The sequence below is a fragment of the Gossypium hirsutum genome, chromosome D07 (genome assembly GCF_007990345.1).
Source record: "Gossypium hirsutum isolate 1008001.06 chromosome D07, Gossypium_hirsutum_v2.1, whole genome shotgun sequence".
Taxonomy (NCBI): domain Eukaryota; kingdom Viridiplantae; phylum Streptophyta; class Magnoliopsida; order Malvales; family Malvaceae; genus Gossypium; species Gossypium hirsutum.
Genome location: NC_053443.1, coordinates 3354426 through 3375195, shown reverse-complemented (window position 1 = coordinate 3375195; position 20770 = coordinate 3354426). Strand labels below are relative to the sequence as shown.

At 29.9% G+C, this 20770-nt stretch overlaps 2 protein-coding genes and 1 non-coding gene across 3 annotated transcripts; 2 read left to right on the top strand and 1 right to left on the bottom strand.

The window, feature by feature from the left end:
• Positions 1 to 209: 209 nt before the first annotated feature.
• LOC107953784 (ethylene-responsive transcription factor SHINE 2) lies at positions 210 to 1421 on the top strand. The gene is made up of 2 exons (XM_016889192.2): positions 210 to 572; positions 650 to 1421. Exons 1-2 carry the CDS (start codon positions 493 to 495, stop codon positions 1140 to 1142), a joined length of 573 nt encoding a protein of 190 aa, XP_016744681.2. The 5' UTR covers positions 210 to 492; the 3' UTR covers positions 1143 to 1421.
• Positions 1422 to 18379: 16958 nt separating this feature from the next.
• Positions 18380 to 19329, top strand: LOC107956586 (uncharacterized). The gene has a single exon (XM_016892196.2). It carries the CDS (start codon positions 18385 to 18387, stop codon positions 19216 to 19218), a length of 834 nt encoding a protein of 277 aa, XP_016747685.1. The 5' UTR covers positions 18380 to 18384; the 3' UTR covers positions 19219 to 19329.
• A 176-nt stretch (positions 19330 to 19505) lies between these two features.
• TRNAG-UCC (transfer RNA glycine (anticodon UCC)) lies at positions 19506 to 19577 on the bottom strand. Its single transcript has one exon. It is a non-coding gene; the product is annotated as a tRNA-Gly (tRNA).
• Between the last annotated feature and the right edge of the window lie 1193 nt (positions 19578 to 20770).

The following is a 20770-nucleotide window of genomic DNA, read 5'->3' as shown; positions in this document are numbered from 1 at the left end:
TTATTTGTTTGGATAGCAAATTTTAATTTATATCTCATAAAAAGTATAATCTCTTTTGGTACAAACTCACATCAACTTTTCATCCATCTTTCAATATTGCTTACTTTTGCTAGTTCCTTTTTTGTTTATTGAGACAAGTGGTGAGGATTGTTTTTATTTTTGGTGGTTTGGATTAAATTCAAAGTTTGAGTGAGATGAAACCTATTTCAAAGGGAAGAAATTGTGAAACAGTGTTATTCATTTATTCTTGGAGTTGTATGATGGATGTGTAGGTGAAAATCTTTATTGCAACAAAGCACACTAATTACTTGGATGACTTTTAAGACTTCCCAATCAATCCAATCCAATCCACCGACAACCTCATATAATTTCATTCTCATATAGAGAGAGACCTCTCCATTATTATTTTTATTTCATCCCCTCTTAAAAGCTACACACCTTATCTATCTCTGAACTTCTCTTAAGTGTTTGTTTCTCAAGAAAATTAAAAACATGGTACAAACAAAGAAATTCAGAGGTGTCCGCCAGCGTCAGTGGGGCTCTTGGGTTTCTGAAATTCGCCATCCTTTACTGTAAGCTCATCCACTCACCATTATCACCAAAATTAATTACAACGCACACATATAAATTCTGGATTTTAATTGTGTAGGAAAAGAAGGGTATGGTTGGGCACATTTGAGACGGCTGAGGCGGCGGCAAGGGCATATGACCAGGCTGCCATTTTGATGAACGGGCAAAATGCGAAGACCAATTTCCCAGTACCCAACAGTGGTGGTGATGATAATGGGTCTTCTCCGTTGCCTGCCGAGACTTTGTCTGAGTTTTTGGGTGCTAAGCTAAGGAAGTGCTGCAAAGACCAATCTCCATCACTAACTTGTCTCAGGCTGGACACCGATAATGCTCATATTGGGGTGTGGCAAAAACGAGCGGGGAGTCGTTCAAGCTCCAACTGGGTGATGAGAGTTGAGCTGGGGAATAAGAAGACAACAATGGAAGATGGAGCAGCTTCGTCTTCGTCAGAGTTATCGCATATGGTTGAGGAGACTGAAGCAGTGGGAGAAGAAGATAGGGTTGCAATGCAGATGATTGAAGAATTACTCAATTGGAATTGTCCTATGAACTCAACTTCAGCTGGAGTTTAGAAATATATATATATATGATGTACATCCTCTGCAAAATTTATCTGCCATACATACATGCATGTAAAACTAGGGCAATATATGCAGTATATATCTTACTTTCGTAATAGTGAAAATTACTATATGAAAATATATTATATATGAGAACAACCTAATCAAAGCTTATAGGCCTAGAGAAATGTTCAGTCATTGGAATCTTGATATCCCAAGTTTGACTCCAGCGTTGCATAAATCATGCTTTTTAAAAAAAAAGAAATTTAAGTGGAGATATATTTTCGATTATTTGTTATACTTTGTAATGCTTCATTGTGATTATTGTTAATTTAGATATATATTACACGTAATGAGGAGGGTCCACTTATCAGTGACGGAATCAAGGAGATGCTGATAAGTCCCGACTCCTTTAAAATGAAAAGTTTTTTTATTTAAATTTTTTATAATTTATAAAATTTTAAATTAATAATGATTAAATTACACTTTGGTCCTCTCAAAAATAATAAAAATTTAATTTAATACTTTAAAAATTATAAAGATATAGATTATAAAAATTGTAAAATTATATTTTTACTATCGTAAAAATATACAATTTAATTTTGCCCCCCCAAAAAAAGTTTCTAGCTCTACTACCGTCACTTATACAATTAATATTTTAAAAATTCAATTGTTATATTTTATATTTCATTCATATAGATTATGCATGTTAATTTGGCATAAATTAATTTTTTTAACTATTTTCTTTATGTAATAAAAATTTCAACTGTTCAGTAACTACCAATATATATAATATTTTAGATCAATATGATAGATATATCGGATGATCGTTAAAATATTAATAGTACAAAACTATAATTAGAACTACCCATAACCCCCCTCTCCAAGCTATAAATAAGAGAATAATACACTTCAACACATTCGAACTCATATCCTCATACATTGACGACGAAAACCATATCAATTAAGCTAAAACTTAATCTACTAAACTTTATAATTTTAATACATGATTATTGTAAGCAACATTGACGACGAAAACCATATCAATTAAGCTAAAACTTAATCTACTAAACTTTATAATTTTAATACATGATTATTGTAAGCATTGGTTTTGGAAAACACCCAAAAATCAAATCAAAATTTTGGTGGTTCGACTTGACGTGGATGAACGCTTTTAGCACAAAATAAATGCAAATTTTGTTGAAAGGTAAAGTACATGGAATAAAAACTTAATTAAAGCATGAATGGAAATACATTTTTGAGTCTATTTCTTTTTCAAATGAGAATGATGTTTTAAGAATTAAGAATTAAAACTCTCTTTTACCTTATATTCTACCTAAGTATATATACCTCTTTAATTTCAATCATATCACATATTTTTTTAATAAAATTATTTTCGTTTTATCAATTTATTAATATTTCTTATAATAAATAATTGGGTTTTTTTTTAAATTATGGTTCTGTAATATGATTTAACTTAAATGAATGGAATAAATATTTCATAATTTCTTTTATCGTATCTTTCTTAATTTTAATTGGATTATTTTGTCGATTTTGTTCGTTGCTTTGGACTATTCGGAATTGATTTTCTTATTGTGATAGATGCTTGCAATCTTTTCAAATATGTCATACTTGAGTTGTGACAAAACCGATTGTCAATATATTGTAATGTTCTATTGATGTTGAGGTTAAAACTTTTGTCGTGTTGATAAAATTTATCTTTCATCACCGATAATAAATGTTTGTTTTTTTTTCTAAATTATATAATCTCATAGAATAAATTAATGAATTTTCTTTTTAAAAACTACTTATTAAACTGCTGCACTCAATCATTTAGCTAATTGGTGCTAGCTTATTGTCAAAATTTATGACTTTACGCCAAGACTTTTTTAAAGTAATAGTTGAAGTTTTATATAACATGACACGGATTCAGAAAATAATTATAATATTACGAAATATTAATAGCCCTGGTCATGAGTCCGGTCAGGTCGGATATATAATTTTAAGCCCAAGTTCGATTTAAAAAATTGGTTTAAAATTTTGTTTAAGTTCGATCTAGATTAAAAATGTTAAGCTAGAGTTTGACCTGACTTGTCCATATTAAAATTTTTTGAATTATTTTTTATATAAAAATAAATTTAAAAAATATAATACATCAAATATACTAAAAAATATTAAAATAAATGCATCCTAGCAAATAGAAAATACATTAAAAAAAGGTATTTATACTTAAATAAGATAATTGTAACTTAGCATACAAATGCCTTTAAAATAGTAGCAAAATTAACAATAAAATAAGAGTTATACAATATACAAATAATAACAATAAAATAATATTAATATAATAGTAAAATTGTTGCAAAACAGTAGCAAAAGAGCATCAAAACAATTCATTTGGGTCGAGCCAAGTTTGAGCCAAAAAATCTTACCTTAGGCCCGACCCATTTACAAAATAGACCTTAATTTTTGTTCAAACTTATTTTTCGAGTCTATATTTTTATCTAAACCCTTCTACATTTCAAACAAGTCTTCGGGCCTAGATGAATAATCCTACCCATGATTAAACCTTCTTTCTAACATATCAAGATTTACTTAGATATGTATAAAACATACATCAACAAATAATAAATATAAGAACAAATTTTCTCAAAAAAAAGTATAAGAATGATCATGTCTATACTCACTCGTGTATATATATTTATGATATAGAACAAAAAAATTATGATACTATGACTTATTAATGCATCAATTTTATATAAATATGTGTTGAAAAATGTGTCCATATTATAGTAAACATGAAACTGTTTTCTATGCATTTGAACGATGAATAAATAGATAAAGTTAATTTCACATTTCACTATTATATTTTTTATTTCACTATTATATTTTTTGTGTTTTTGTCTTTCACGTTTTGCATACATAGCGAAATTGTGACAAACAAATATTAGCTCATTAATTGTCTAAGTTCAAACTGATGATAAATAGCACTGTAAGAATGTTTACATTGCGAGAGAGACAACTTACTTCAGTAGATAATCTAAACGAGTCTGTAATCTCGTAAAAGAATCAAAGTGAGCATTTGATTCAAATGCTTAGAAAGATTATTATGTCGTCTACAATTCCAATTAGGGAGATGACTAGTTTTGAATATCGAAACAGTTGACTCCACGAGTAGAGATATAAATGTACTCATTGGAAGAATGATATATTAGATTGGACCCAAGTTGAATTAATTCTTAATCCGTTTGTGAATTAATTCACTTATAACGTTCATGGTGTGACTTACTTAAATCCTGAGTTAATCACTGACCATGCGTATGTAACTCATGTGCTTTGATATAAGTGGAGGCTTATACTCTAAAGATGATCGAGCCGATATTCGATATATTGGGTACATGAGTTGTGTATGACATGACTTTACTAGAAACAATGGAATCCATAACTCAATTAAAGAGTTAATGATATCCCCTCATTGGCATTGTGTAGATTGATAAATATGGAACGTGGTCACGACTTGCTAGTTCTTGAACAAGCAATTTATCACAACCATTAATTGACAGTGATCATATTAATCATTAAGAAGACACAATAGTGACAATGAGATAAAATATGATTGTATTGAGTGACGGATTTAACTCAAAGGAATCAAGGATATCATATGAGGGTAATACACACATGGCGAGGTCATTGGATATGTAACACCCCCTTACCCTTATCCGTCGCCGGACTAGGGTTACGAGGCATTATTGAACAAAACACACCTCAATACAAACGTTCAATAGAATTCAAGAATTTAACATTGATATGCAATTCGTTTGAATACATGTTTAAATCAACTATTTCTAAATCAAAATATAAGCATTGTATATATATATAAATGGAAATATATTAAGCTTAGCGAAATTTTAAGTAAGTATAATTATAAATTCTATTTTAACCTTTTTAAAACAAAACATAACATTTTGATCCCGTTAAACCATAAGAAAATAAGCCATTTTCGTATGGCTATTAATTTCATATACAATATATCAAAGTACGACTTTCCAAAACATTTATCTAGCCTGTACATGCCAAAGTTAAAATTTAAACAGTTTAATACCGAGACAGTAGATAGAGTGATGAACTTGCTGACGATCCCCGAGCTTGAAGCTTGATCTTAAGTCTAAAAATCAGAAATACATAAACAAACAAAGTAAGCTTTTATAGCTTAGTAAGTCTATAGCATAACAGAAATTATAAAATAATTATGTAATTTCCTTATACTCTTAATGAATTCGCAAATACTATATATGTTAACTATTACATATAGTCAAAAGCATACTTAATTATCAACTCTTAAAGCCGAATGTAAATTCACCATAAACATGAATAGCCGAATGCTTATATACATATATGCTTAACAAATATTAGCTCCAAATGTATATACACTTATTATAACTAAATGTATATATGTATTTATCACCTGCATATATCTAAATGCATATATGTGCTTATCGCTTGCACTTCATCGAATGCATATATATATTATTCAAATACATATGCCAAAAGCATATACTTATACTTATCAACCACATGTGCCAAATGCACATATATATTTTTACTATAATCCACATATGTCGAGTGCATACACATATATATATCCAACAATTTCATGATAACCAACATATATATATGCTCACTAAACACAAAGATTCGAACGTTTATATGCTCATCAAATACTTAGAAACAAATGTTCATATATTTATCCATTACATATAACCAAAATCATATATATACCTAATGAAAATAATCACTTAATTTAAACAGATTCACTGGCACTTAGCTTGTTAGGCTTAAAGCCTGATTTAGATTACCGGCACTTAGCCTGCTAGGCTTATAGCCTAATCCAGCTCACCGACACTTAGCCTGCTAGGCTTATAGTCTGATCCAGTTCACCGGCACTTAGCCTGCTAGGCTTATAGCCTGATTCAGTTCACCGGCACTTAGCCTGCTAGGCTTATAACCTGATTTAGATCACCGGCACTTAGCCTGCTAGGTTTATAACCTGATTTAGATCACCGGCACTTAGCCTGCTAGGTTTTAAAACCTGAAATCTCAATTTCTCATATACAGAATAATTCCTCAAATATTTATTAACAGCAAACACATATTCACCGTAGTCCATGCTCAAACATAAATGAGTTTGCAAATCATATTTTCAATCCAATTCAAGTACTAATAACTTATAATCATATAAATATATATATTCGAACCTCATTTATAAAAACATAAAGTTTTATGTCTTTAATTCAATCTAAAAACTTGTACACAAATGTACATATAGATATATATTCAAACTCCCGTATACATATTTAACATTTGTACCTTTTAAATAAAAATTAAAAGCCCATACAAGTATGTTTATTTATATTCGAACCTATATGAATTTATATATACACATTCTTGCCTTTACCTAAGTTCACAACTTATTCATGTATATATAAATATACATAACTAAATTTAATACAAATAATTTACATGTACTTATGTATACACACCTATTCGAGCATAATATATATATATATATATTTTGTATCTAAGCTCAATATGAAAACATATTTATGTACATCCATACATATTCAAAACTATACATACATGCTTAACATTCATATCTTATAATATAATCAATACTTAATTATATATATAAATGTTCCATCTCACATATAATCACCTTATTTAAAAAAAATTACCTATACAATTACAATATACATATCACTAATCAAAACCCAAAGTTTTTTTTTTACATATATATATGTATATTCGAAAACCCATGTATACATGAGTATAATACGTACCTTTTATCAAAGCAAGAATTTATACATGTGTTTATTTTCTCATATTCGAATCTTATGTGTATATATATATAACCTTCAAACAATCAATTAAATTCAGAACATATTCATATAGATACATATATAAATATTAATACATTATATATTTATATATATATGCTTTTATAGCATTCCTACTTTAACTTAATTCAAAAATTTATATAAGCATATATATATTCGAACACTTCATACACATATATATACCATTTATAATTCTAATTTATTCAATCAAATTACTTCAAATTAAAGCTCAACAACAACTACAATCGATATACATACATATATACTAATTTAATATCATTAAATAGCTAATAGACTTACCTCGAATATAGACGGAGACGTTCGACTATTCGACTACTTTTGTTTTTCCCCGATCCAAATTCGACTTCTTTAATTCTTGATCTAAATAAATTCAAATTAAACTTATTTAAACATTATCCATCAAATTTAGCCTAAATTCACATAAATGGGAAAATTATAATTTTGCCCTTAAAATTTTACATTTTTCACAATTTAGTCCTTTTTTTGCACAAAACACAAAATATTCCAAATTAATTTTACTATAGTATGGCCGAATACTCATAATATCATATAGGTCCTTGAATGTCATTTATTTCACATTCTAGTCCTCAATTTAATATTTTCTTAATTTAGTCCTTAATACACATTTTTATCAAAAATTACTAATTATAACATGAAAATCTAACATCATATATTTATTTTCCACCTATTAACATCATAAAACTCAAGCATTTATTAATGACACATTTCAAAATTATCCACAATTCACAAAATTATACGAAGCAACGATCTCAAAAACGTAAAAATTATCAAAATCCAAGCAAAATACATACCAAATTTTAGCTTCCTAACTGCCGAATGTTTAAAACACCAAAGGTGTTCTTTGTTCTTCAATTTTCGGCAAAACAAAGTCAAATGCATGGCCACTTTCATGTTTTATTTTATTTAATACATATAAATACCTAATTTACTATTTTAACCTTTATTTATTCATTTAAAATCCACTAACACTTGTCTATAATAGTCCACTTATAATTTATTTGGTATAATATCAACATAAGGACCCCACATTAGAAAAACCATAGCAATAAAGTACTTTAACAATTAACTAGCCACTTTTGCATTTTACGCGATTAAGTCCTTTTATCAAATTAAACACACAAATAGTCAAATTATTTTACGAAAATTTCACACAATCAAATTCAAATATCACAGACACAGAAAATAATACTAAAATATTTTTTTCAGACTTGGATTTGTGGTCCCGAAACCACTATTCCGATTAGGGTCAAAAATCAGACTGTTACAGGATAAAGCAGTTGGATGAATTATTCTCGTAAAAAATATACAAGAGTTTTTAATCATGGTACTTCTTGTGGACTGACTCCATAATTAAGTAAATTCTGAATTATCAGAATGATGCTTCTAGATATAATTACAGTTAAATCAAGCTTAATTGTATATGTCTGATTGATCCCATCACTAGCTTAACAAAAGCTCAATCTGATTACATTTGAATCAGAATAAAATTCTACAACTTTGGAAATAATTTAATTGAGTCAGTTTATTCGATGTGGAATTAAATTAGGCAGTCGTGAGAATTGTTCAATTAGAGAATTTGATTAAAGAATATTTTTGAAAATTAATTTGGAAAATCTCAGTATTTTTGGGAAAATTAATTTTGATCAAGTAAAATTAAATTAATTGAAATAAATATTATATTATTGGAAATTAGTTTTCAAGTCAGACAATTGATCCAATGGATAATTGAACTTAAAAATTGGATTCGAGATCAAAAATTGAACCTGAGACCGAAACCTAAAAACTGGTTGAACCAGACCCTGTGTATGAAATTGGGTTGACGATCCAACCGGTGGCTAGATCGGACCAGCCAGGTCGTCACTGGCCTAGACTGAACAAGCAACAGATAAATCAATCATGCTCATTCAGGTAAAACAACGACGGTTCGAGGTGCTGGGGAGAAGTGGCATCGACAATGGCACCCCCGACACGGCGGTTGCGATGGTGGCGATCGGCGAATGGTCAACGACAATGATTCTTCAATGGTAGAGCAGTGAAAAAATTATACTCGTAGTAGGATTCTACCAAGTAACTTGATTTCAAATTAACTTTTCCAAAGATAATATTGTTTTAATGAAATTAATATTACATTAAATTTAGTATTTATCTAGATAATATTTTATTAATTTAATATTAATGTGATTAATTCTAAACACTTGAATTCAAGAAAAGTTGTAGAGAGACAATTCTCTAAAAAAATTATTTTAGAAAATTTCTAGAGATATTCTTATTATTTACAACTTCACTCCAGAATTTTAGAGAAATTATGAAATTGTCCAACTGGTAATTTTGTGAATTTTTTTTGTTCGAAGTGAGCCCACACTAGACAGATGTGCACTTGAAGATAGTGAAAAAGACTACTCGGTCGAAGCGTTCATCCTAGATGAATCATAAATGTATGATTTTGATTAAGTGTTTGTTACTTTAGATAACACAACCAAGTTTTTGTTTTTGGAAAAATTTTAAAACTCCAGTTTTTCCTTAACCTATTTTCTGCTGCGTTTTCCAAACCCGATCTTCCAACAATATGTAGAGTCAATTTTTTTTGTTAATTCATGTACTATGCATAAATTGTGGATTTAGTTTATCTACTTTAATTTGGTTAAATTTAGTCCCAGTACTTTTCACACTTTGAAATTTCAGTCTTAACACAAATGGTAGCAGTTAAATTTGTTAGGTCAAATTCTGTTATTAATCCTATATTATGCGTAACTGACATATATAGTTTAAATGGATGATTTTTAGTATCTATATTTTTCTGATTTAGAAACTTCAATTTCTGTTCAAATGGTAATCATTAAATTTATAAACTAAAATGATGTAAATTTTTTACGAGTATTATGTGAAAATAACAAAATTATATACATAAAATATATTTATCACATAAAATTTTTAAAATAATTAAATTTAATTCAACGAAGCAAAATTTGAGCAACATATAAAACATAAGTCAGCATGGTACAAATATAAAAATAATCATATCTACACCCACTCAATACAAGGGAAATATAGATAGAAAGGTAAGGGAAGAAATGGAAAGATAGGCCTTTAGGCAGTTGGGTGAGAGTTAATGCTGTTTGTTAAATAAAAGTGAATATCTTGTGATTTACTTAAATACATATTTTACAACTAAGTTAAGATTTTTTTCATATATTGTATTTTTATTTTTTTAATTTTAAAAATATAATTTAAGGATGTTAAAAAATTTCACCACTTGTGTACCATAGTGAGTGTGAGGGTTTCTACTTAGTGATGAGATATGTATACTTGCCATTGGCTAGTTAATGTAAAAATAAGTAAAAATGTCATAAATGTCCCTATATTAAAAGGCGGATTACATTTTTTCCTTCTAAAAAAAAAGGACAAATTAGCCTCCTATATATTAGAAAAAAAAGTATAAATTAGTCATTTCGTTAAAAATTTCGTCCATTTGTGTTGTTAAGTGATGGTTTGACTTTTTCATTTTTTATATAAGTGATCTAGAAATAAATGATGAGTAGACTTAGGTAAAAGTACCATGAAAGCCCTTATATTAGAAGTCAAGTTGTATTTTACCCTCTCTATTAAAAAAATAGTAAATTAGTCCCTATATATTAAATCAAAGAGCAAATTGGTCATTCTATTAAAAATTTCATCCTTTTCTAGTGTTAAAAATTTCATCTTTTTCTACCAACGGTCCTGGTTTACCTTGTTTATTATTATGTATTGTATTTAGCTAGTTTAGTTGTTGATTCATAGGGATTGGTTTAGATCTTCATTATGCTAGCAAGCCTCACAAAAAATTTGTATAATTGAGAGACTTGTTTAAGTTATTGTACTGATTATTAAGAGCACTTAATCGATTAAAGTAACCAAAAACATTATTTGTGAGAGTGAATTTGATTATAAAACCTTTGTATTGTAGTTTTACAAGCTAAGTTCACAGAGGTGAATTTAGTGGTCAGAATATCAATTTTCTAGGATACAGAAGTGAGGAAATTGTCACTGGTGTGATAGATCAGGTTCACATGTTGTAAGGATAAAAAATAATGGATACTTCTCACCGAGCTAAACTTTGCAGATATAAGAAAATCGAACTGTGTAAACAATTTTTTTATCCTTTTTTTGGTGCATTGTTTTGCCGTACTTGAAGAAGTGCTAACTTTCCAATCAATTCTTTCAAGCACTTAACTTGTTAATTAACAATAAAAATAATTAAATATATATTATATTAACGTGGAACATAGGTAAGGCTGATTTACCAATAAAAGCTTAAATTTTTTATAAATTTACCGAAATAGGCCCTGTATTTTATTATTTACTGGAATGGGCCATTTTTTGACAAATCACGTCCACGTCAATGCGATGTCAGGGGACGTGCCAGGAAATCGTGGCCACGTCAGAGCGCTTTGCTAACGTGGCAACAAATCGCCCCCTCGTGGACGCGATTTGTTGCCACGTCAACAAATCGTGCTGACGTGGCCGCGATTTCTTGACTTGTAGTTTTTTGGATTTTAGGGTTTAGGGTTTTTAGGATTTTTAGGGTTTTGGAGAAAAAAGTAAACAGATAAGTCGCGTCCACGTGTACGCACTTCTTTACGAAAACATCTGCCCTTGAATCTACAAATGTTGAGCATGCATTCACTGAAGTACTAACTCAAATAAATCATGTGATCAATCGAAAAGCACTCGAAGGAGGGAATGATCAAACAACATTGCCCAAGGGACAAACCATCAATGTCGGCTTTCGGGATAATGTTTCAATTGTGAAGAAAGACGGCTGCTGTTCTGCATAATTGTTAGATGATTCCGAGTGTCCAAATTTGCTTCCTCGTTAAGCACAAGCTTTCCTCACCGTGATCTTTCTCGAGATCTTTCGTTGAAGACGAAGAAATCACAGCATTCCAGGGATTTTCTTATAGTTTGTTCAGACAGATCTAGTTTTAGTATTTTAAATGATTTTCATTAGTTGTGGAGAATAAAATTTAAATTAGCTATCATAATGTTTTGTATTTTCAAAGGAGTATTTTATGTAATATAACAAATAAATAGGGATAATTTAGGTATTATAAATAATTTAAATAATTTAGTGTAACTATATACATGAAATTTCATTAGTTCACGCGTTGGGCAAGTCGCGGCCACGTAAGCACGCTTTGCTGACGTGACAACAAATCGCCCCCTTGTGGACGCGATTTGCCGAAAAAAACTCATTCCGGTAAATAATAAAATACTGAGCCCATTTTGATAATTTAAAAAAAATAAGCTTTTTTTAATAAATTGCCCCACAGGTAATATAGAAAAGCCAATCGAATTAAACAATTCATGGTCATATTAATAAGAAAGTGAAACATGGATAGATAATAGCCAAGGGCAAAATCAACGGGGTGGTGTAGCAATTTATATGTGGCCCTCTGCTTTTTACAAGCTCAACCATATAATATACGACCCACACTTTTTTTTTTATTCATTTGCTTATAAAAATTTGATAGTTTTCAAGTTTTGACCTTTGCAATGCCATTTGAAATGACCGTGGGTCCCTTACCAATACCCCCATTTCCATTCAAGTCTACCACTATTGTAGCATGTAGTAAACAATTTTTGGAGTTGCCAACACTTTTGATGGAAAGTCTAGGTGACAAAGTTGTAGTTGGCATACCCCCATTAATTAGCTTTTTGTTGGACAATTTCTCAATGCAAAGATCTCTAACACCCAAGTCTTTGACTCTCTACCTTCTTAATTGTGAATGGCCTAGGATTGGTGTATCTTCAATTATGGTTGACAAAACGTCTTTATGGTACCCATTTGACTTTTGAGGTCAGTTTTACATTGTTTTGAGACTTGGGAGGTATCTAAATATATAAATTGATGAAAAACATCAATTAATTGATTTTTTACTACATTTTCAATGTTTCTTCTATCATCATTTAAAGCTTCGCGGTAAAAGCATCATCAAGGCTTTTGTATTGGGAATTAGTCGTAATTTGTTCTTTCTATTTAAAGGATATGAAAATTAGTTTATGCATATTAAATTAAAAAGTAAATTAGTCATTTTTATTAAATTTCATCCTTTTATAAAGACAGAAGGCTTCGGCCATTATAAAATTATAAAATATTCATTTTAATCCCTTAAGATATTTTTAAAATTTTATTTTAATATTATAATTAATGTCTAAAAAAATGATTATTTGTGTTTGTCCCCAAATTTTAAAAGCTTTTTGCAGCTTGATTTCTTTAATATAGTTTATAGATTTTTATATTAAAATTGATATATTTTTAGTTTAATTTGATAAATTAATATAAAGTGGTATCCAAATATTAATTTGGTAAAAAAATATTTAGTAACATTTTTAGTTTAATTTGATAAACTAATATAAAGTAGTATCTAAGTATTAATTTGGTCAGCAAATAATGTTAAATAATAGCCGTATCTAAATAAAAAAGTAGTATTTAAATATTAATTTGATTAAAAAATAAACTTAAATAATTACGGTATCTACTACAAATTGAGCATTTAACCTATTTTGCTTTTTTAAATTTAACTTGGGTATCAAGCTTAACTCAAACTTAAAAACACCTTGTTCAAAATAGGCCCGGCCCTGCCCACTTTAAAAATGTCTACTTTATATAGATATCTCAATCCCCCTTATAAATATTTTCAGTTTTGCCTATGTTTCTTTGTATTGTTAAAAATTGACATGACTAACAGAATAATCAACTAGTGACATATGGTGTACCATGTGTGCTAAGCTGACATACAGAGACTAGTTTTTTAACAATGGAAATAGATTAAATTTTTAACAAAAAAAAACATATTTACTCTTTGATTTAACGTATAAGAATTAATTTACCCATTTTTTGAGCAAATGGGCCAAAATGCAATTCGACTTAGTATAAAAGTATAAACTTATTCATTTAAGTATAAGGTCGTAAATCTCATGGGGAATGCTGTTCCTCAATAAGCTTGGAGTGATCCATTTGTCTGGAAAAAAATCATTATTGGCATGTGAAATTTGTGGGCTTATTGTTAAATTGCAACTTAAAGGATTCTCCGAAAGTGAGTACCTTTGCAGGCTCAGTAATAAGGGATTGAATTTGAGTTTTACATTGTCGATAGAATCTTAGCTTAGTTAGTATCGATATTGTCAATGCAAGAGGACGTAGGTTTGGGTGCCGCATTATCCTCTTATTTAAGAGTTGGGGAGAGATTGTGAATAGTTTTAGGCATTGTATCAAAAACCAAAGACTAGAAATCGTGAGGATGCTATACATTCATATGAAAAGAAGTAAATAAATAAAAAGCGAGTCTCACATTTTGGTTTCTTTAGTAAATTTGGGTTGAGTCATTTATTTAATTTAGTGTTTATAATAATTGATTTTAATTGAAACGGGTGATACTGTTGATATAGTTGTAACTTAAAAAAAATGAACTTGTTATGGAACAACATAGTTAATAGAATTTTTTAACTAATCAATTTAGTCACTCAATTATTAGTAAGTTTTTTCGTCACTTATGAAAAGTTATAAAAATGTCACCCAAATACTCGATTTTGACTCTTTTTTGGTCCAATTTAATCTTGATTCAGATTTCTTTTAAAACAAAAAATAAAAACAAAAATACCCAAAATTATTAACGGTGTAACATATGTGATATTGTACTTGGAAATTGGATATGCACCACTAGGTTTTGAAGACATCTTTGCAATGTGGATTGTTGTTCTGTGCGCAAGTTATAGGTGAACCCGTGGTTGGATTGTGTGCTGGAGCATTATCAATGTAACGAGTCTCAATTGATCAATTGAATTTGTAATCTCTTTTGAACTTTTAATAGACTTGGCATGTACCTAATTGACTAAATTATCTTTACAGTACCTATTTTGACACTATGGTTCTTGTTATAGATATATTGTTGGTTCATTTTGGTAACTATGTTACACCTTTAACAAAACTTGTGACCTTAATGGGTTGCATGATGGGTTTAAGTTGTTACATTTACTTGCATAGTCAAATTTCAATGTAATATGTTTATAAGCATGAGTTTAGGTGTTTAAGATTTGTTTTTGCATGTTACACACATTCGTATTATGTTGGTTTGATATCTTATATGTTTGAGGATTGATTACATTACTTAAAATGTTTTTTTCTTTTTTTTTTTAGGTTTAAGTTGAATTTATCTCGAGACAAGGTGAGTATTTTTGTATGAAACATGAATTTTCCGGTGCATGTTTTTAGATATACCATACTTGTCTTGAGACATGGAAGGCAAAATCTCAAGACATTACAACCATGTCTCGAAAAATGCAGATGAGTAACTAAATTTTAAAAACAAGAAAAGCTTGTTTTAAGAAATGATCTCTATATCTCGAGACATGACACTGTGTATTGATATTTTAACTCAAGATTCAGACCTAACTTATGTCTTTAGACATGACACTAAGTATTGATATTTTAACTTAAGATTGAGAACTAACTTCCCATTTGATCAAAATTTAATTTAAAAACATTGAATAACTTACTGTGGAAACACAAAGCATTATCCAATCCATCCATGAAAACCATTCTTTGCATGACAAACCAATGCTTTATTAACATCAAATTTCAGAGCTACTTTGATGAATTATTTTAAAAGCTACCATGATGTTATTTGTAATTAATTGACCTGGTGGAGCAATCAATTTCGACAAAATTACTTTCAAACACTTCTCTAGGACTTTCACGGCTAAACGAAACTTTTCATGGCTAAACGGGGCTATCAAATTCGCATTATCATTAAAGATGTGGTGGCGGAGTTAAAAATTTTTTTGGAATAAAATTAAGTTATATATTTTTTACAATAGTAAAAAAGTAATTTTAATAATTTAATAGTTTATATCTCTATAATTTTCAAAAGATTAAATCAAATTTTTATCAATTTTAAAGGGTCAAAATGTAATTTTATCATTTTATAAATTATAAAGGGTATAAATAATTTTTTTTTATTTTAAATGAGGGTCGGAGCTCTTGTCAGCCTTCTAGCTCCGCCACTGCAGAAGTGATGAAATTAGCTTGAGCTTAAGAACCCTACTTGAAAAACTTGAACTTGAATTTGTTTTAAACATAAATTTTTTTGAAAAAAAATCAAACTCAAATAGGCTTGAGAAACTTAAACCCGAGTTTAATAAAAAAAATAAAAAAAATATTTTTATAAAATATTTAATTATTTGTTTAATTCAAATATTTTTCTTAATAAATTAATTAATTGTTTCATATATAATGAAATAGTAATTTGTACGAAAATGATATTATCACTATTACACAAACATCAGAAACTCTATGATATTAGCCCCTAATTTAGACGATTTAGATATAAGAAATATTTATATACACTAAAAGCTATATTCGAAAATTTAAACTTTTGTGTTTTCAAATGAAAAAAAAAAGAGCTTAAACTTGTATCATTCCAACAAATAATTTTTTTAAACTTAAAATAACTCAAAAACTTAAAAAAAATATTCAAACTCAATCCTAAGATTAACTGCCATCAACTTGCCCAATTGTCACATTACAAGTGACCAGTATACTAGTGAAACCGTCAAAGTAAGCATCAGCAGAAATAACAAAATCATGAGAGTTTTTATATTGGTATTTGTACTTTTGACTAATCATCTATATTAAAAATTACATAAATATTGTTTGTTGTTGTCTAGGTTTTACCGAAAACCGCTCGAGAATTATATTTAAATTGTAAAACGGATGAGAACAATTATGATTATATCAAAGATATAAATATAAATGTCTAATATTCTTTAAAAAATGTTTATAGTGAATAACGGGGTACATGTCATCTATATTAAAGGACTGGTTAGTTTAGAATGGAAAATTGAGGATAATGAGAAGGAATGATCGACCCAGTTTGCAATAATGTGTTGACTTATGTTGAAAGTCGTAACGATTTTTATTTTCAATAACATTCATAACAATATTAATGATGTTGTCAGAATAAATCGTAACGATTTTATTTTCAATAACAGCCATAATAATATTGATGATGTTGTCTGAATAAGTGTAACGTGAAGTCCATTGTGTCCAAAGAGTAGGAGGTGAACGTTGGATGATACCAGAAAAAGGGTGGATTAAGCTAAATATACTAATGGAGTAGTCCCGGTCTCTAATGGGTCTGCCTCGATTGGAGGGGTATTCTAGGACCATTGTGCTAAATGGATTTGTGGTTATACTATCCGAATTGGAGAGGAGTCAATGTCCAAGGTCGAGGTACAAGCCATTTTATAAGGCCTAAAAATTGCACCGGATTCTGACTTTAGGCAATTAGAGGTAGAGTGTGATAATACTTTGGTAGTGGAAACTATTTTAACTGGCAGTGCAACAAGTAGGATGCCAAAGCTGCAACTGATTCATCATTTCTTGAGTCGTGATTGGAGAATATAGAATCACAATAAACCTGCTTATCATAGGGCTAAAATTCTAAATTCAAATTACAATGAGATGTAGGTATTTACTGAAGCCCCGATTTCGACGGAAGAGCTACTTAAGTCGGATAATTACTACTTGACTGACATCATTTAATAATAGTTTTTAATGTAATCACTTTTACGTTGTTTGCTTTTAACAAAATCAGGTACGTAATCGGAAAAGTGACCGGCCATAAGCTTATGAACAATTAAGATAAAAAGTAAAAACAAAATTATAATATATGGGGATGGACTTTCCATCAAGTCTTAAAACTCATTTCAACATTTTGTCGAGGTTTTTGCCATTTTTCAGACATAAAACAAGTTAGAAGTACTGAACGTACAAGGTCTAAGATGAAGAAGGTGTTTGTTGCAGTGAAAGGCTATGTACGCAGGGGCATTTTTGTAATAAAGAATGAGGCTTAAGGACATTAATTCTTATTTAATGTAGTTCAAATGTCCAGCTGAGCACATTTATGGCATTCAAAGAAGATGATGTGGAAGAACAAAAAAATACAAGGAAAGCTTATAACAGCGCCAGCAATGCATTTTGCCACTTGTCATTGCTCTTACTAATTTCAATTTTATCAGTGGAGGCCACTATTACAAGAATCCTAGTTCAACACCCACTACGTATGTGATTTTCAGTTCTAATTTACCGTTTCACTACACCAGCAGATTCTCTTACATTTGGACCAATAACTGATCAAATCAGTCTGCAACTTACCATATAAACAAAATGCTTGTAATATATAATGTGATAACTTGTGAAATGATCTTTTCAAGTTTTTTTCTCTAGAATTCCATCCTTTTTCCCACACACACAGCACATATAATCATACGCATATTCCATAATGGCCTCGATCACTCTTGAGGAGCTCCACGCATATCATGCCATTGATCGCTCGGTGTTCTCTCGACTGGTAATAACACTTAGAAGGGATCCAGCTGAATCTCTGTTAGTTATGGCGATGTGGTTATGGTTAGAAGAGAAGGGTTATCCCAACATAATAGCCAAAATGGTGAACCTATCAGATCCATTGCTGGAAGCACTAGCCGGTGAAGCGGTTTCGTGTTTGAATTGTCTCGGATCCAAGAATCCTACCATTCCACCTAATGGCATTCTCCCTCTTACTACAAGAATCATGGAGAAAGATGTTTCCTTGCACATGTTCTATCAAAACAAATTCAGTACCATCAGTGGGATCAAAAGTTTTATGACCACTGTTTGTTCTCGGATTTTTACTGATATCTTGCAACATGTGGTGGGGAGCACATCACGAGTGATTCCAAACCAGCCTCTTGTCATCCCTGGTTTCCCTCACTCATTATTTGGCAGCGTCACTATAGTGCCAAGAGCCATGGACCATGATTTTCCTATTGGGGGCTTATGGGGATGGAATCCTTCCAACAACGTTTCCGAGGACGATCGGACCTTGTTTCTGACGTTCTCGCGGGGTTTTCCGGTTTCGGAAGATGAAATAAGAGAACTGTTCACAAATATAGGCGTTTGTGTTGATAGTGTACGTATGCAGGATAATGTCCCCTATGGTGAACAACCTTTGTTTGCTAAAATGGTGCTACGATCCGTTGCGAATGTCGATCAAATTTTGAGCGGGAGGCCCATAGCTAAGTTCCGGATCAACGGTAAACACATATGGGCACGGAAGTATGAACGAAGAGAGTAGATACACCGAGGAAGGCTGATGTTAGAACTTTTATAGATAATACATATACATTTGTCTTGCCGCAAACCTTTAGTACTTAAAAGCTTGTCTTCTATGCACTGATATTCATAAATATTTGCCAAATATGTATTACTTTATGTGAATCAAAACTAGTACAGTAAACATTATCAGCCTTACTTTTTATCTCCATAGACACAGTTCTAACCCTGTGGTTTAACGTTACATATCTAGAAGGTTTTTTTTTGTTTTGGGGTTCTAAAAGAACACCGTTTTGAAAAAAAGAACCATGCGTTTGCCGGGAGTCGAACCCGGGTCTATTGCTTGGAAGGCAATTATCCTAACCGTTGGACTACAAACGCTTAATTACTTTGTATCTGGTTTTCACTTAATCTTCCATAATAGCCGAAACCAGATATAATATTTGAAGTACAGAAGCGTGATTACAACTACTCAGGTTTTGATGCATGATAAAAACACCGAATGGCAGAAGAAGGATGCGGCGTGTTTATAAGAAAATGAAGAGAATATCCAAGTTTGTTGTTTCTTCTCTGTTCTCCCATGTCCTCATCTTCCACCATTTATGTATCAATGCTATTTGCCTCATTTCCTGCTTTGGGTTAATTTTTGTTTTTCATCATTTAATTAAAATAATAATTTGGTCATTGAATTATTCAAAAGTTTTCATTTAAATCATTGGGATGTTAAGTTTTTTTTTTAAAGTTCCACTAATAAGCTCTAAGTAACAATTCGACTATCGTACCGCGAATCAATATTCATCGATGACAAAAAAACATACCTTAAATTTGAGTTGATCCGATAATTAATGTCAAAGATAAGAAAAAAATGTGTTTAAATTTTGATTCGTAAATTCGTAAAATTAAAAAAATTTCATAAAAGAATAAACTAAATTATAAAAGAGAAAAGAAAAAAATTTAATTTATGTAAATAGTACAAATTAAGAAAGTCACATAACATTTTTAACGATTTAATTACTTAAATAAAATTTTTTGAATAATTTAATAATTAAATTATAATTTTTTAACTTATCTTAAAATTTAAGGGTTTTTTTACAAATGATTTAAAAGCCCAATTCAAAGCATTTAAGTCTATGTCCTCGAAAGGACAAAATAGCAACACTGATGATATTTGTTGCTAACTTTTCTCTGAGGTTTTCTTGGGGGTTTTTTTACAAAATTATTATAAAAAAATAAAATAAAAAATTAAAATATTATAATTTTTTTATTTACCTATTATAAAAACAGAAAAAAAAACTTGACACAGCCTGATCAGGCCAATCACATTGGAGGCACCAAAGGTGCAAATGAGATTGGCGGCACCAATGGTGCCAAAGAGATTGGTGGCACCAATGGTGCCAAAGGATTAAAATGTAACTTTCTACAGTTTTAAGGATCTGACATGCAAATTTACCATTTTGAATTTTGAAAGTAAATTGCCGCTGTGCGCACTAAAATTGAAATATGACTAATTGCCTTCTAAGCCCTCCTTATTTATTATTTTCTTTTTATTCCCCTTCAACTCACTTTTTTATTTA